Raw genomic sequence first — 18,489 nt, forward strand, 5'->3', positions numbered from 1 at the left:
TGTGTTTAAACTCATTTAATCAGAGATTATCCATGGAATTTATTCCTCTTATTTCCCACCTCGCCCTGACAAACCTTAAAAGCAGCAGAATTTCCAAAGCATGGAGAGAAATATTTAATGGAAAATCAAAATAAAAAGGATATAAAATCTTTTATCCAAGGAATTTAATAAAAACATCAAATAAAGAGCAGGAAAAGGGAAAGAGGGACAGCAATTACTGTATTTACATTATATTAAGAATAAATTTAATCAAATAAAACATCTCAGATTTTCAGGAATTCTTTCCCAAAGAGGGGTTTTTCCCAGGAAAGATGGAAGCAGAGGGAAAAAATCAATTTTATTTGGGAAAGAGCTCACCCAAAGCCTGGAATTTCCCCCAAATAATCATCAGCAGCTCATTAACAGCATTAATTAGCATAGAGCTCATTAATTTTAGCAGTGAATATTAATTAAGCAGCCATCAAACTCCATGGGAACTCCCACTGCTCTGTCCAACAGCTTAAATTCCAAAACAACCTTCCCAGTTGTTTGATTTTTGAATAAAATCTGATATTTTAAAGCCATGATCTCCCATTCCAAGTGTAGATGTCAACAAAACAATGTCATTTTAATATTAATTTAATCTTAATTAATGTTATTTTATTTTTTAAAATCAATTCCGAAAAGGTTTTCTGTAACATTTTAAATAAATTCTTCCCCACAGCTCCCTGAAAAAATTCCATTAAATTCCCAACAACTCTTGAGGAAGCTGAGAAAAACACTGGAATTGAGTATGGATATTCCCAGGAGGTCAAACATTCCTTGGAACCACCAAAATTCCCAAAACCCAACCTTTATTTGGGATTCCCTGCATCAGCAGCTGAAGGAAACCAGGGAATATTCCAAGATCCTCCCACCCAAAATTCCAGCTGGCTCCAACACCCCCAAACCAAGGAGCAGAACTACCTGAATCCAGGAATTCCCACCATTTTTCCTGCAGGAAAATCCTCTCCAAGGAGCGGGGACGGACGGAAAATCGGGAATCCGCGACCACCAATTCCCGCTGCTCGGCTGAATCCTTTTTCCCTGGGATTGTTTTTGGAGGGGGGGGGTTGGGAGTGGAACAGAAAGTTCTGGAAAGGGGGAGGAGGAGGGAGCTCAGAACTCCTCGTGGACGTTGCGGGCGTAATCCATGAGTTTGCTGCCCGTGAAGTACTCGCTGTACTTGAGGATCTCCTCCAGCTCCAGGTGGTGGTTCTGGTTCTCGTCGGCCACGGCGATCATCTGCCGCGCCTCGTTCAGCGCGTTGTGCTCGTTCATGGGGTCCATGTACTCCTGAAACACCGCGGCAGCACGGTGAGCACGGCAACACCGAGCACGGCACAACCGAGCACGGCACAACCGAGCACGGCAACACGGCCTGAGCACGGCACAACCGAGCACGGCAACACGGTGAGCAGGGCACAACCGAGCACGGCAACACAGCCTGAGCACGGCAACACGGCCTGAGCACGGCACAACCGAGCATGGCACAACCGAGCACGGCACAACCGAGCACGGCAAAACTGAGCACGGCACAACCGAGCACGGCAACACGGTGAGCACGGCACAACCGAGCATGGCAACACAGCCTGAGCACGGCACAACCGAGCACGGCACCACGGTGAGCACGGCACAACCGAGCACAGCAACACGGCCTGAGCACGGCAACACGGCCTGAGCACGGCACAACCGAGCACGGCACAACCGAGTACGGCACAACCGAGCACGGCAACACGGCCTGAGCACGGCACAACCGAGCACGGCACAACCGAGCACGGCAACACGGCCTGAGCGCAGCACAACCGAGCACGGCACAACCGAGCACGGCAAACCTGAGCATGGCAACACAGCCTGAGCACGGCACAACCGAGCATGGCAAACCTGAGCACGGCACAACCGAGCACGGCAACACGGTGAGCACGGCACCATGGCCTGAGCACGGCACAACTGAGCACGGCACAACCGAGCACGGCACAACCGAGCACGGCAACACGGTGAGCACAGCACCATGGCCTGAGCACGGCACAACCGAGCACGGCAACATGGCCTGAGCACGGCAACACAGCCTGAGCATGGCAAACCTGAGCACGGCACAACCAAGCACGGCACAACCGAGCACGGCACAACCGAGCACGGCAACACGGCCTGAGCATGGCAAACCTGAGCACGGCACAACTGAGCACGGCACAACCGAGCACAGCAACACGGCCTGAGCATGGCACAACTGAGCACGGCAAACCTGAGCACGGCACAACTGAGCACGGCACAACCAAGCATGGCACCACGGCCTGAGTACGGCACAACCGAGCACGGCACAACTGAGCACGGCAACACGGCCTGAGCACGGCACAACCGAGCACGGCACAACCGAGCACGGCACAACCGAGCACGGCACAACCGAGCACGGCACAACCGAGCACGGCCCGGGCTGCTCCCACAGCCCCAACAACCCCTGCCCCGGCCCAAAGCAGGGACAGGGTCTGTAACAAGGGTTTCATGGGGTTTTCCTGGTTTCTAGGCTGCTACCAAAAAAATCAGAGATTTCTGTGGGTCATTCAATGAAAAATTTCTGGATTTTGGGCTGCAAATTAAACTCGGGAAAAAAATCCTGTTAAAAATGAAGGATTATCAATTTTCAGGACCTAAATTCTCTCATTTTTCCCTGCTTTGTTTGGCTGTTCCCACAGATTATTTTAAAATGAAAAGAACATGAAATTAAAATGCAATTAACACGAAATTAAAATTAAATGGAAATACTCAATTTTTTAATAAAAAAATGAGCTGAAAGTGAATTTGTGATGTTTTTAGAGCCGTGTTTTGGAATAACTGGCTGGCAAAGGACGAGGACCCACCTCCAGCTCCTCCATGGTGACGATGCCGTCGCGGTTGGCGTCGATGACCTCCTGGAACTCCTTCCTCCTGTCCCTCACCCAGTCATCGTCGATGTCCTGAGCCTGCTGGTTCTCCACCGTGCCCACGGGCAGGGAGATGAACTCTGACAGGGTCAGCTTCTTATCCCCGTCCTGATCTGGGAAAAGCACACACGTTACAACAGATTCCCTTCATTCCTGTCAAAAACCACAAAAAATTAAAACACCTTCATTTCATTCCCATGAAAATGGGTATTTCCTGCTGAGCTGTGAAAAAACCAAACCCCTCCCACTACCCACAGACAAATGGGAATCCATGGAACTCCACCAGACTATTCCATCCCAAAATCCACATAAAAAATGAGAATCCATGAAATCCATGGATAGAATTCCCAAGAAATCCCAGCTTACCTAAATCACGGATAATGTCCTGCACCATGAAGTGCAGCATGCCCCAAATATCCAAATACAAATGGGAATCCATGGATAGAATTCCCGGCCCAGCCCCACTTACCGAGGTCACGGACGATCTCCTGCACCATGAAGTGCAGCATGCCCCAAATATCCAAATACAAATGGGAATCCATGGAATTCATGGATAGAATTTCCAAGAAATCCCAGCTTACCTAAATCACGGATAATGTCCTGCACCATGAAGTGCAGCATGCCCCAAATACCCAAATACAAATGGGAATCCATGGACAGAATTCCCAGGCCAGCCCCACTTACCGAGGTCACGGACGATCTCCTGCACCATGAAGTGCAGCATGCCCCAAATACCCAAATACAAATGGGAATCCATGGAATCCATGGACAGAATTCCCAGGCCAGCCCCACTTACCGAGGTCGCGGACGATCTCCTGCACCATGAAGTGCAGCATGCCCCAAATATCCAAATACAAATGGGAATCCATGGACAGAATTCCCAGGCCAGCCCCACTTACCGAGGTCACGGACGATCTCCTGCACCATGAAGTGCAGCATGCCCCAAATATCCAAATACAAATGGGAATCCATGGACAGAATTCCCAGGAAAGCCCATCTTACCGAGGTCGCGGACGATCTCCTGCACCATGAAGTGCAGCATGCCCCAAATATCCAAATACAAATGGGAATCCATGGACAGAATTCCCAGGAAAGCCCATCTTACCGAGGTCACGGACGATCTCCTGCACCATGAAGTGCAGCATGCCCCAAATATCCAAATACAAATGGGAATCCATGGAATCCATGGACAGAATTCCCAGGCCAGCCCCACTTACCGAGGTCACGGACGATCTCCTGCACCATGAAGTGCAGCATGCCCCAAATATCCAAATACAAATGGGAATCCATGGAATCCATGGACAGAATTCCCAGGAAAGCCCCACTTACCGAGGTCGCGGACGATCTCCTGCACCATGAAGTGCAGCATGCCCCAAATATCCAAATACAAATGGGAATCCATGGAATCCATGGACAGAATTCCCAGGAAAGCCCATCTTACCGAGGTCGCGGACGATCTCCTGCACCATGAAGTGCAGCATGCCCCAAATATCCAAATACAAATGGGAATCCATGGACAGAATTCCCAGGAAAGCCCATCTTACCGAGGTCACGGACGATCTCCTGCACCATGAAGTGCAGCATGCCCCAAATATCCAAATACAAATGGGAATCCATGGAATCCATGGACAGAATTCCCAGGCCAGCCCCACTTACCGAGGTCACGGACGATCTCCTGCACCATGAAGTGCAGCATGCCCCAAATATCCAAATACAAATGGGAATCCATGGAATCCATGGACAGAATTCCCAGGAAAGCCCCACTTACCGAGGTCGCGGACGATCTCCTGCACCATGAAGTGCAGCATGCCCCAAATATCCAAATACAAATGGGAATCCATGGAATCCATGGACAGAATTCCCAGGAAAGCCCATCTTACCGAGGTCGCGGACGATCTCCTGCACCATGAAGTGCAGCATGCCGCGGCTGTGCTCGGGGTGCAGGAAGGACAGGAACTCCTGCTCGCTCAGCAGCAGGTCCGGGGGGGGATTGTCCGCCTGGTACCAGCGATCCTTCAGATTGTCCAGCACTTCCTGCGCTGCAACGGCACCGCGGGGCTGGGATGGCGTCCCAGGGCTCAGCCCAAACCCAAACCTGCACCTTTGGGATTGGAACTCATCCCAAACCTGCACCTGCACCTCTGGGATTGGAACTCATCCCAAACCCTGCACCTCTGGAATCACAGCTCATCCCAAACCTGCACCTCTGGGACTGCAGCTCATCCCAAACCCTGCAATGGCACCGCGGGGCTGGCACGGCGTCCCGGGGCTCAGCCCAAACCCAAACCTGCCTGGCTTTGGGACTGCAGCTCATCCCAAACCCTGCACCTGCACCTCTGGAATCACAGCTCATCCCAAACCCTGCAACGGCACCGCGGGGCTGGCACGGCATCCCAGGGCTCAGCCCAAACCTGCACCCACATGTCTGGGATCACAGCTCATCCCAAACCTGCACATTTGGAATCACAGCTCATCCCAAAGGCTGCAAATGCCCCCATCCATTTCTGGGATTTCACACATTTCATCCCAAAGGCTGAAATTCCCCCATCCGTTTGTGGGATTTGGCACAATCACTTTGGGGGATTTCAGTTCATCCCAAGTGCTAGAGCTGCTCCCATCCATTTTTAAGATCTGGGACAATGAATTTGAAGGATTTCAGTTGGCACAATTCATCCCAAAGGCTGCAATTCCCCCCATCCATTTTTAGGATTTGGCACAACCAAGTTTTAGAAATTTCAGTTGTCCCAATCCACTTTTAGGTTTTCCATTGTACCAACCCATTTTTAAGACTCCAACTATCACAATCCATTTTTAGGATTTAAATTGTCACAATTTTTAGGATTTCAGTTGTCCCAATCCATTTTTAGGATTTAATCTGTCACAACCCCTTCCTTTCAAGCTCTCAGTTGTTTCATCAATGACGTTTTTTAAGCTTAAACCCTGCAGATTTTTATCACAATATTCCGTATTTTTGCTGCAAGAAAAGTTGAATTAGGAGTGTATGAACAGAAAAATCAGCACCAAAATCCCATGGAATTCCTTCATTTCACCCCACAATCCAATTATCTGCCAATATCCATCAATTAATTAAAACACAATTTCAGCCTGAAATCCAAATTTCTGCAGAAAGTGCCTTAAACTCCGCACCCTCAGGTGCTTTTGATTTAAAATAAAAAACCCAAAAATCACTTTTAGGGTGCTTGGAGGAGGAGAAAACCCCCGAGGAAGTGGAGGATTTGAATAATTTGATTTTCCTGCAGAAGGTTCTGGGGCTCAGGTGCAGCCTCGGGGCTGACTCAGCAGCTCTGGGCTTCCTGCAAGCAGCCCCAGGTGATTTCCCTGCACATTCTCAGCTCCTTTGCTGCCCTTCGGGCGTTTCTGCAGCCTGGAAAATGTCACCAAAGCAAACTGGAAATGACTCAGCCCTGCAGGGAAAGGGAAAGGTGCAGGGGGATTTTACAGGAAACTGAGATGTTGCTTGGAGGGGAAAAACAGGAAAATTCCTCCCAAAAACTGCAACTTTCATGGCAGATGCTGGTCAGGAACAATGTGGGATTTGTGTCTGCTGACTTCAGTTTTTGGGGGGATTTTCAAGTAAATCCAAATTTATTTCAGGGGGAAAATGGGGAGATTGCCATTAAAAGTTGCAATTTTCATGGCAGATTCTGGTTAGGATTAATGAAGGATTTGTGTCTTTTGACTTCACTTTTTGTGGGGATTTTAGAATAAATTTAAATATTTCTTTAAGGGAAAACCAAGAAGATTCCTCTAAAAAATGTCATTTTCACACCAAATTTCAGGTGGAAAAAAAGCAGATTTTTTTTTGTTATTATTATTTAAGGGGAAAACAGAAGATTCCTCAAAAAAAAAAAGTCTCATTTTCGCAGCACATTTTACATTAAAAACTGCAGAAATTTTGGTTTATTGTTTAACTCCTCCTCAGGCAGAACCACCCAAACATTTCCCTCCCATTTCCATTCTCACCCCCAGGTTTTAACACCAAAACCCCAGTTCTGCACTTACTTTCTTCATCTATTTTCAACTCCTCATTGTTTTTGATTTTCTCTGCAATCTCCTTTTCATTGAAGCCTTTGCTTGCCAAGAATTTAATTTTATATTCATCCCAAGAAACGTGACCTGGAATTGAGAACATTTCAACTGAAATGAGGAATTTTGGATTCCATTCTTTCAAAATCAGCAAATTTTCAGGTGTTTTAGCCCAACACCACAGCCCCACACTGAATTTTAGGAATGACAACATGAAAGCTGCCACCTGATTCATTTTTGGGGTTTTTTAGCCATAAAATTTGGTGAAAAATTCCATTTATTCTTTTTTTTTAATTCATTTCTGAAATAAAGAGCTGCCTGCAGCACATCCTTTCCCACAAAAATCCGAATTTGGGATTCCAGACCCAAATTTGATCTCACAAGTAAATTCTAGGTGCCAGAGCTGCCTTTAGAAGTGATTTTTGAGGACAAACTGTGGATGTTACCATCTCCATCAGGATCCACAGCCCTGAAGTGCATTTTGTTCTCCTGCACAGCCTCCTGGAAGTGCTCATCTGTTTTCTCCATGATCCAGCGCTGCATTTCCTTGGCACTGATCTTTTGGTCGTTATTTATATCCACCCTAGGGAGGAAAAGAAACAGGATTTCAGTTCAGAGCTCAGCAGGGAAAGCTCTGCCTGGGCTTTGGTTTCTAAATTGGTTTATTCAGCAAAAATTCCCAGAAAAAGGAATATTTTTGACTCTGTGAGAAACAAGTGAAAGCTCAGCCTTTAGTTCAGAATTGAAGTAAATAATTTCATTAATTTAAGTTAATTTAGCAAGATTTAGGTTATTACTCAGTGAATTTGCTTTAATTAAATCATGTTTCTGAGGGAATTTTTCCCACAAATCATTCCTGATGGAATTTTGGGTCACTCCAAACTCAGAATTGGAAAAATTTGCTTCCAGACCTTGAATTCTCTCTCAATTTCTCTTTCCAAGCCCTTTTTTCACATTTCACTGAATTTTTATTTTTGACCATTGCACATCTCTTTGTTCTCCATGAGATTTCTGGAATTTCTTGGATTCAGAGCTGCAGAATTCAATTTTTCCTGATTGAAATTATCAGGGAAACCCAATCTGATCAATCCTTAATTCATGAAGAAATTAATTTAAAAATTACAGTTCAAAACCAAAAATTAATCAAAATTTCTGAAGGGTTTTATTTTTTGAGCATGAAATAAATATTCCAAGTATCACTAAAAATCAGATTTTATTTTGTTAACATTTCAAATTCTATTTAAAGCATCTCCAACCCACTCTCTGTAATTCAAAATGTCACTAAAAATCAGATTTTATTTTGTTACCACTTCAAATTCTATTTAAAGCTCCTCAAAAACATTTTTTTCAAAACTCAGAGAAAAACCAGAGTTTCAAAGCCCCAGTTTGCCTCTGGCCTTTATCTGCTGCCATCACTGAGTTGTTTTGATTGAAACTTGAATTATTCAAGATATGATTTGCCTTGAAATGTCAACTAAATATGAAAAAAGAGATAAACAACCCCCAAAAATGCAGATTTAGGGAGTTTCAATATCACAATTTCTACCAGGGAGATGCTTTTGTCATTTCTTTATTATTTATTCAATAATTACTTTAATGAAATTTCTTTGTTCCTGGCGAGTTGGCACCAAACAAAGCTTTGAGAGTTTCTGCCCCTTGTGGTGTTGATTGGAGGCGTTGTCATTAAAAATGCAAATAAAGCCAACTCTGCCACCTGGTGTTCGACAGGGCTGAGACAAAGCCAAAACCGCGGAATTGTGAAAATATTAATGAAAAATTCCAAGTTTGGAATATCCACATTCCCAGTTTTGAAATGTGAGTTAAAATATCCAATTTTAAAAATGTGAATTAAGTTTCCCGATTTTAAATATTAAAATTATCAAATTTAAAATATGAATTGAAATCTCCAATTTTGAAATATTAATTCCAATTTCCATGTTTGACATATCAATTAAAATCCCTAATTTTGAAAATATTAATTTAAACCCCCAATTTTGAAACATTAAAATTCCAAATTCTGAACAGATTAATCAAAATTTCCAATTTTGAAAACATTAAAATTCCCAATTTCAATAAATATTCATTCAAATTTCCAATTTAGAACTATTAAAATCCCTCATTTTGAAGCCACTAATTTAAATTCCCAAGTTTACAGCACTAATCCAACTTTTCAATTTGGAACTATTCAAACCCTTAATTTTGAAGCTACTCATTTAAATTCCCCATTTTTAAACATGAATTCAAATTTCCAGTTTTGAACTATTAAACCTCCCATCTTCAAACCCACCAAAATTCCCAATTTTGTGGGGTTTTTTGGCCCATTCTTCTCATTCACATTCTCTGGATAAAAACCCCTTGCCCGGGATTTTTCTCCCTGGCAGCTGAGGAAAGACAAACAATTCCTATTCCATGGTGCTGAGTTGTGCTGCTCTGGGGTGTGTGTGGGGATCCTTTCACTGCTGATTAAATCTGTGGCCATTGCAGGAGCAGGAGCCTCCTCCTGCTCCTCCTCCTCCTCCTGCTCCTGCTCCTGCTCCTCCTCCTCCTCCTGCTCCTGCTCCTGCTCCTGCTCCTGCTCCTCCTCCTCCTCCTCCTCCTGCTCCAGGTCTCCCAAGCTCCTGGAGGTTTCCCTCACACCAGGGCAGCTCAGCCACCTTTGGAGCGTTAGAAACAAAAAGGTTTTAACCAAGGCAAAATAACAAAAATTTTAGAGAGAAAAACCAAACCAGGGGCAAGAGGCCCCAGGTGCTGCCCCGGTAAACACCTCCCAGCAGTGACTGGTTTGTGTCCCCTTCTTTCCTCCCAGCAGTGACTGGTTTGTGTTCTCTTCCTTTCCTCCCAGCAGTGATTGGTTTGTGTTCTCTTCTTTTCCTCCCAGCAGTGATTGGTTTGTGTCCCCTTCCTTTCCTCCCAGCAGTGACTGGTTTGTGTCCTCTCTTCCTTTCCTCCCAGCAGTGATTGGTTTGTGTCCTCTCTTCCTCTCCTCCCAACAGTGACTGGTTTGTGTTCTCTTCCTTTCCTCCCAGCAGTGACTGGTTTGTGTCCTCTCTTCCTTTCCTCCCAACAGTGATTGGTTTGTGTCCCCTTCCTTTCCTCCCAACAGTGATTGGTTTGTGTCCCCTTCTTTTCTCCCAGCAGTGATTGGTTTGTGTCCTCTCTTCCTTTCCTCCCAACAGTGACTGGTTTGTGTTCTCTTCCTTTCCTCCCAACAGTGATTGGTTTGTGTCCTCTCTTCCTTTCCTCCCAGCAGTGACTGGTTTGTGTCTTCTCTTCCTTTCCTCCCAACAGTGATTGGTTTGTGTCCTCTCTTCCTCTCCTCCCAACAGTGATTGGTTTGTGTCCTCTCTTCCTTTCCTCCCAGCAGTGACTGGTTTGTGTCCTCTCTTCCTCTCCTCCCAACAGTGATTGGTTTGTGTCCTCTCTTCCTCTCCTCCCAACAGTGACTGGTTTGTGTCCTCTCTTCCTTTCCTCCCAACAGTGATTGGTTTCTCTGTTCTCTTCCTTTCCTCCCAACAGTGATTGGTTTGTGTCCTCTCTTCCTTTCCTCCCAGCAGTGACTGGTTTGTGTCCTCTCTTCCTCTCCTCCCAACAGTGATTGGTTTGTGTCCTCTCTTCCTCTCCTCCCAACAGTGACTGGTTTGTGTCCTCTCTTCCTTTCCTCCCAACAGTGATTGGTTTCTCTGTTCTCTTCCTTTCCTCCCAACAGCGATTGGTTCCTTTGTTCTCTTCCTCTCCTCCCAACAATGATTGCTTTTTGTTCTCTTCCTCTCCTCCCAACAGTGATTGGTTTCTCTGTTCTCTTCCTTTCCTCCCAGCAGTGATTGCTTCCTTTATTCTCTTCCTTTCCTCCCAACAATGATTGCTTTCTTTGTTCTCTTCCTTCCAAACAGTGATTGGTTTCTTTCCTCTCTTCTTTTTCTAGAAAATTGCCCAGGCAGGTTTTTTTTGCTTCTGTCCATCCTTAATTTGAGGTGGCAGAGGGTGTCAGGCTGTGTTCTGACCCTGTCAGTGTTGTTTTAGTTTCCTGCACTGTTTATTTTAGCCTTTGATTTTCGTCCCTATTATTTCCTGCTCCCATAAATTTTTGTTGCCTGAGAGCCCCTTAATTTAAAATTTATAGCAATTCAGGGGGGGTGTGGGTGTTCTCAGGGCTCCCAGAATGAGGGAAGAGATCAGAATCTTGACTCCATGCTTCAGAAGGCTGATTTATTATTTTATGATATATATTATAGTAAAAGAAAATATATATTATATAAAAATATTTTTTATATTTTACTATAATACTAGAGTAAAATATATCTATTATTTTATATATTATATCAATTATTATATATATAATTATATATATAATATATAAGAATATACTATATAAAACCATATATCATTTTATATAGTATATTAAAACTATACTAAAAGAATAGAAGAAAATTTTCATCAGAAGGCTTGCAAGGAATAGAAAGGAATGATAATAAAATCTTGTGACTGACCAGAGTCCGAGCCAGCTGGACTGTGATTGGCCATGAATTAAAAACAACCACATGAGACCAATCACAGATGCACCTGTTGCATTCCACAGCAGCATATTTATAATTATTGATTATATTTCATTTCTGAGGCCTCTCAGCTTCTCAGGAGAAAACATCCTAACAAAAGGATTTTTCATAAAGCATGTCCATGACATGAGGGGGTTCGTTTTCTCCTTCAGGGGAGGCTCCTGCCTTCCCTAACCAAGGGTTTATTTTTATTATACATTACTAAATGAGCCTCGTGAGGGCCTGGGGCTGGGTGCACCTGACTGCAGCCCAAGCACAGCCGTGACTCACTTGGAGAAGATGCCCACGAGCTTCCTCCTGTTCCTGCGGGGCTGCGAGTCCTCCTCGAACTCCTCGCGCTCCTTGCCCAGGAACACCTCCTGGTGGAACTCCTTGTTCAGGTGCCCGTCCAGCTCCATCTTGACGCCGTTCAGGTGGTCGGGGGGCAGGATCTCGTTCTCCTCCCGGGCCTCCCCTGCCCGCTCCTTCAGCACGGAGTGGTTGGCAGGCCTGGCATAAACGTCCATCAGGAGGAAGATGAACAGGAGGGACAAGTACAGAGAGCCCAAGCTGCACAGGAAAGCTTGTCTTGACATCATTTTTATGGGGTTTTTTTTCCTTTTTTATTATTTATTGGCTGCTGAAATCACTGTGGGGTCTAAAAGAAAAAAAGGAGAAAAAACAAATCAAACTGAAGCAAAAGGTCACTGTGGGTTAAATGAACTAAAAGGAAAAGAGGAGAAAAACCAAGTTAAACTCTGAAGAAAGAGGTCATAATTGAACATATAAAAATTAAAATAACCTATGCAAAGTATTAATAACTTACATACATATAATTATATGTGCATAACTTATTTATATACACATAAGTACATAAGTTATTTATATACATACAAACATATGCACATAACTTATTCATATACATACATATATATGTATACCTATACATATGTTTATATGTGTACTTTAACATATACGTATATATTGAAGTATATATATGCAAATGTATATATAGATACTTGTATATATACACACAAGAATAAATTCAGAGGAACCTACACAAAAATAGAGGAGTTTTTGATGTCAGACATTAAAAGGACCTGTTAATTAATAAATTTATGCAATTAATAGGAGCAGATCCAAGAAAAAGCGGAGCTGGAAACACCCAGGAAACAGCGGCGGGGAGGAGCTGTCAGAGAGCCATAAAATCCGAGTGTCCCCCCTATGGAAGTGACCCCCAGGGGCCATCCCGCTCAATTCCAAGGAAAAATAATCCCAAATCTAACAGAGAACGCACCAAGGAACCCAAAACTCCCCAAAGCCCTCAGAGCCCCCAGAGCCCCTCGGAGCCCTCAGAGCCCTCCACGACCCCCGCGGGGCTGCGGGAGGAGCCGCCCGCACTCACCGGGAGGCGCTGGGCAGGGAGCGGCCGCTGCCCCGAGCGCCGTGCCGGCCGCGGGGAGGCCCAGCCCGAGCCCGGCCGCCGCTGAGGCCCTCACGGCCCCTGACGGAGCCCGGCGCTGCCAGGCCCGAGGGAGGCGGGATGGAGGCGGAAGTTTCCTCACTGCGCCGCGCGGCGGGAAGGCGCGGCCGCCATCTTAGGTGAGGGCAGCCGCCATTTCCGGCAGAGTGAGGGGCAAAGGGGTGTTTTCCGGGGGGTCCTGTCATTATCTCGGTTGTTAACATGTTGATCTCCTCCTGCTTCCTGGCTCTGTGTGTGTGGCCGTTTTCTTTGAATTATGAAATGGTTTGGGTTAGGGACCTTAAATAGAATCTAATGCAAACCCCTGCCCCAGCTGTGACTGCCTATCCCTGGAAATGCTCAATGCTGAGGCTTGGAGCAACCTGGGATAGTGGAAGGTGTCCCTGCCCATGGCGGGGGGTGGCACTGGATGGGCTTTGAGCCCATCCCAACCTTTTCCCATTCCACGATTCCATGAAGAAGGCACGGCCAAGGCGCAGTGCCCAAACCCAAGATGGCGCCTCCTCGGCCTCACATGCCCTACTCAAAGATGGCGGCCACAGCGTCAGGCGCTGCGGCCTCCGCCCTTCTTCCCGCCCCTTGCCCCGGTGCGAGAACCGCCGGAGCCGCGGCAGGAGTAGGGACGGAACCGCCGCTTCCCCGAGGAGAAGGCGGAAAGCGCGGGAGAGCCATGAAACCACCGCAGCGCGGAGGCGGCACTCCGTGAGCGCTCCCGCAGAAAGCCTGTCCCCTCCCGGCGGCCGTACCGCCGTTCCCGCCTAAACGGGGCGGGCGTGGCGGCGGTGCCGCCGTGAGGGGCCCCGCGGCCATGAAGGCGCTGCGGCGGCTGAGCCGGCACCGCACCGCGCTGGGGCTCGGCGGGCTCTCGCTCTGCGCCGCCGTCCTGCTCTATCTCGCCAAGTGCACCTCCGAGGGGCTGCGCCCGCTGCCCGCGCCCCCCGCGCTCCCACACAGCCAGCCCGGCTGGGGGGCCCGCGCCGCGCCCCCGGCCGGCCCCGAGGGCAGCGCCTTCGTGGCCGTGGTGGTGATGAGCGGCCCCAAGTACAGCGAGCGGCGCAGCATCATCCGCAGCACCTGGATGGCCGCGGCGCGGCAGGCGCCTCACGGCCACGTCTGGAGCCGCTTCGTGGTGGGCACGGCGGGGCTGAGCGCCGAGGAGCTGCGGAGCCTGGAGCTGGAGCAGAGCCGCCACCGCGACCTGCTGCTGCTGCCCGAGCTGCGCGACTCCTACGAGAACCTCACGGCCAAGGTGCTGGCCACCTACGTGTGGCTGGACGCGCACCTGGACTTCCAGTTCGCCCTCAAGGCGGACGACGACACCTTCGTGCGCTTGGACGTGCTGGTGGAGGAGCTGAGGGCCAAGGAGCCGCGGCGCCTCTACTGGGGCTTCTTCTCGGGCCGCGGGCGGGTGAAATCCGGGGGGAAGTGGAAGGAGAGCGCCTGGCTGCTGTGCGATTATTACCTGCCCTACGCGCTGGGCGGCGGCTACGTGATCTCCGCCGACCTGGTGCGCTACCTGCGCCTCAGCAGGGACTACCTGAACCTGTGGCAGAGCGAGGACGTGTCCCTGGGCGTGTGGCTGGCGCCCATCGACGTGAAGAGAGTGCACGACCCCCGCTTCGACACCGAGTACAAATCGCGCGGCTGCAGCAACAAATACATCGTGACTCACAAGCAGAGCATCGAGGACATGCTGGAGAAGCACCAGACGCTGGCCAAGGAAGGGAAGCTCTGTAAGGAGGAGGTGAAGCTCAGGCTTTCCTACATGTACGACTGGGGAGTGCCTCCCTCGCAGTGCTGCCAGAGGAAGGACGGCATCCCCTGAAGGCCTCGGGAAGAGGCCTCGGGGTGGTGGACTCTGGTTGCTGTTACACGGGGAGAATCCCATGAAAATGGAATTCTTGCCTCAGTTTCTCCCTCAGAACATTGGGCCCAAGGCTTTGGGATGCAGGCATGGCTGGATGTAGGGAAGAGCAGAATCCTGGAATCTCCCACTCCACATCCAAGAACAGACATCCCAGATCCCAGCCCGGTGCTGTGGAGCCATAATTCCAGCAGAACTGAGTGGGAAGAGCTGATAAAATGGAATTATTGCCTCAGTTTCTCCCTCAGAACATTGGGAACAAATGATTCCCCTCAGGCACCGATCCCAAAGGCTTTGGGATGCCGGCCTGGCTGGATTTAGGGAAGAGCAGTTAATTGGACTCAGGGTTAATTACTCTTAGAAAGATTTTGCACGACTCATTCTGTCACCCTGACACTCCCTGAGAGCTGCTGACGTGGCATGGTTAAAGATGCTTAAAAAATAAAATAAAACAAGTGCCAGAAAACACAGCAAAAGGTCAAATGCCAGGATTAAAGGCAAATAAAAGGTGTCAAAACACAAAAAGTAGAGAAAAGGGGGGGAGAGAACTGGAATGAAAAGTGGGATCAGATTCTGAGGTTGGTTTGCTAAAGGTCACGCTAAGTTTTGGTGCTGATAAGGCTAAAATGAGGCTGCTGTTTATTCCTTGGCAAGGAAAGGCCAGTTTGGCAAGGAGGGAAGAGCCCAAAGTGGGAGCAGAGGATTCCAGAGGGTGGGAATGGGGATCGGCTTTTCCTGGGACAGCTGCAGGGAGAGGTGCTCAGGGCCAGGGCAATTCCCCCCCTCTCTCCACACATTCACTGAATTCATTGTCAGTGGCAGGTCCAGAACGGGGCTGTTCCCCCGTCCTGCCTCCCGCAGCCTCGGGCACGATTGCTTTGGGTTAGGGTTAGGGTTAGGGTTAGGGTTAGGGTTAGGGTTAGGAATTCTGGAATTCCCACATTCTCCAGGGGCAGCTGCTCCAGAGCTCCCCCAGTGCCCCGTGCCAGCTGCAGCCCCTGCAGCGTGGGCAGCTTTTACTTTGGAAATGTAAAATTGCATTTTTAAACGTCTTTTTGGTGAGGTTTTTTGGGTTTTTTGTGTTTGTTGCACTCTGCACTTTCATTCCCATTCCTTTCCCTCCTTCCCAGCTCTGGCTGCAAGAGACAAATGGCACAGAAAAATTGAAAATTAAAAAAGTGCCAATTTCTCTTTCTTGTTGCTTAGCAAAATTAGGAATTTTAGGAATTAGGAAAACCAAAGGGATCATTTCCATTGGAATTTTATTTTTTTGTTATTCTTGTTTTAATTAATTAATTACTGAAGATCAAAAAATCTTCAGAAGATTTTTTTATTTTGAATTTTTCAAGGCTTTTTTTCCTAAAACAAAACTAAAATCCTGCAAAAACTCAATTATTTTAGCATGTTGAACTCAATTATTATAATTATTATTCTAATAATTATAGTTATTATTATAATGCATGCATAGGGATTGCCAAGGAGTACTTTTCCCCACATATCCTGTTCCAAAGCAGGAATTTTCCAGGATGTCAGCAACTCCCAGTTTTTTAAACATCCATTTGCCATCTGAGGTTCATCAGTGTTGTCTGTGTCGTGATAAATTACCTGTAATGTGAATATTTATTTATAATTATATTTATTTATAATTCTTGCCAGTGTATTCTCTTTATTTTCCCAGAAAAAAAAATACAAATAAATCAATTTATTCCCAGAATAACATCCATTTTCCCATTATTTTATCCACCTTTACCCTTTTGTCCCAGGAAAATTACAAATAAATCCATTTATCCCCGTCATAACTTCTGTTTTCTCATTACTTTATCCCACAACCTTTTTTCCCTGGAAAATTACAAATAAATCAATTTATTCCCATCAAGACATAGATGTTCCTATTATTTTATCCATCTGACCCTTTTTCTCAGGAAGATGCCAGATAAATCCATTTATTCCCAGAATAACATCCATTTTCCCATTATTTTATCCACCTTTCCCCTTTATTTTCCCTGAAAATTCCACCTGGGAAGCAAAATCAGGTGAGGATGAGAACAAATTATTTTAAAAGAAATTTCCCCTCCTTGATTTCCCTGGAATCTTTAATCCTCAGCATTCCAAGATTTTTAAAATCAATTTTCCTCCAAATTTCAAACATTCCACCCTCAAACAGCTCAGGCTTCCCTCAGCAATGAAAAGAAATTGATTTTCCCATAAATAATTTGGGATAACTTTGGGGTTTTGCTGTTGAAGCCAAGGGACCCTTTGGGAATTTATTCCCGGGTTTTTTTGCCTGTCCCCGGCAGTCGCTAGAGGTCCCTCCAGGCCTTTGGAAGTGTGAATTCCTTAAAACAAAAATAAAAAGGAATTCATTTAAAACCAGAGGTTTGTGACTAAAATCGGGTGGTGGGCTCTGACTTTAACAGAAAACAATCGGGGAAAAGGGAAAGGAGTTTTCCAATAAAAAAATGGAATTATGGGGGAATTACTGAGGATGGAGGCGCCGTGTTTTTCCATGGAATCCATGGAAAATTGGTGTGGAAAGCTAAAGAGAAACATTTGAAGAGGTCCCTAAAATACAGGAAAATTAATAAAATTATTGACATTTAATTAAAATAATGAAAACCATTCCTGGATTTTTTTAAAGGAACAACTCAACCCAAAATCCCAGTCCCTGTGTCCCCTTTTAATCAGGAATTTTTGGTGTTTCCTCAGCTGAAAATTCCATGGATTTGAGCTGGGAAATTTCATTTTCCAAAGGAATTTCCAAAGGATTTTAATTCCCAAACCTGTTCATGTGGGACCCCTGCTCCAATTTTTGGGGTGATTAAAAACCATGATTTAAATTAAAAATTCTTATTAAAAATTATTAAAAATTTACTCACACTCCAGGAGTTTCCCAGGGGACTTTTTGTGGGACTGGGAGCTGATTCCTCTTTTCAACAGGAAAATTCACCTGGATTAGATGCTGGAATTAAGGGGAAAATTAGAATTTTCTTTCATTTGAGGAACATCTCCTCATGGAAAAAGGTGGGAAAAAGTGGAAAAATATGGAAAAATCTGGACACTGCTCCAAGTTTTGAAGAAAACTCAGAAATCCACGATCCCACAGATCCAAAGGGCTCTGGAGATGCCAAGGCCACCACCAAGATGTCCCCAAAAAGTTGGGAATGAGGCTGAAGAGCCTCTGATCATGGAAAACATGGAGAAAATGAGGAATAACCTGGACACCACCCAAGATTTTAGGAAAACTCAGAAATCCACGATCCCAAGGAGCTCTGGGGGTGCCGAGGAGTGCCCGGGAAGCTGGCAAGGAACCTCAAAGCACAAATTCCCTTCTGGTGGTGCCCATCGCCCCCTGCTCCCCTGCCCCCAAAACCCCAGCAAGGTGAGCCCTGCCTGTTTCCCACAAGCGGAGCAGCTCCCACAAAGCACAGGATCCATGAGGAACAGAAAGGCTGGAAAAGGAACAATTCTGATTTTTGAAAAAGGAAAACGTCGTCGTTGCCGCCGGTGATCGATGGCTTTGGGCTGGTGCCAGAGGGCTTGGAATCATCACTGGAGAGAGCGTTTATCCAGAGCTGCTGCTGGCCAGGACAACTCCAAATATTTACTTTAGTGTTGATTTTAGGGAAG

At 46.5% G+C, this 18,489-nt stretch overlaps 2 protein-coding genes across 3 annotated transcripts; one reads left to right on the top strand and one right to left on the bottom strand.

Annotated features, from left to right (window-relative positions):
* Window positions 1-147: 147 nt before the first annotated feature.
* Window positions 148-13,122, bottom strand: SDF4 (stromal cell derived factor 4). 2 transcript variants are annotated; one of them, XM_054647697.2, is made up of 7 exons: window positions 12,921-13,120; window positions 11,807-12,173; window positions 7,430-7,566; window positions 6,960-7,073; window positions 4,817-4,975; window positions 2,874-3,049; window positions 148-1,314 (listed from the first exon to the last, which is right to left on the bottom strand). In XM_054647697.2, exons 2-7 carry the CDS (start codon window positions 12,112-12,114, stop codon window positions 1,138-1,140), a joined length of 1,071 nt encoding a protein of 356 aa, XP_054503672.1. In that variant the 5' UTR covers window positions 12,115-12,173; window positions 12,921-13,120; the 3' UTR covers window positions 148-1,137. The 2 variants fall into 2 exon arrangements, with proteins under 2 accessions (XP_054503672.1, XP_077046295.1); XM_077190180.1 differs by lacking the exon at window positions 4,817-4,975 and having other exon boundaries at window positions 12,921-13,122.
* A 451-nt stretch (window positions 13,123-13,573) lies between these two features.
* Window positions 13,574-16,661, top strand: B3GALT6 (beta-1,3-galactosyltransferase 6). The gene has a single exon (XM_054647698.2). The coding sequence runs from the start codon at window positions 13,807-13,809 to the stop codon at window positions 14,821-14,823; it is 1,017 nt and encodes a 338-aa protein (XP_054503673.1). The 5' UTR covers window positions 13,574-13,806; the 3' UTR covers window positions 14,824-16,661.
* The last annotated feature ends 1,828 nt before the right edge of the window (window positions 16,662-18,489 follow it).

This window comes from Agelaius phoeniceus, chromosome 24, assembly GCF_051311805.1.
Source record: "Agelaius phoeniceus isolate bAgePho1 chromosome 24, bAgePho1.hap1, whole genome shotgun sequence".
Taxonomy (NCBI): Eukaryota; Metazoa; Chordata; class Aves; order Passeriformes; family Icteridae; genus Agelaius; species Agelaius phoeniceus.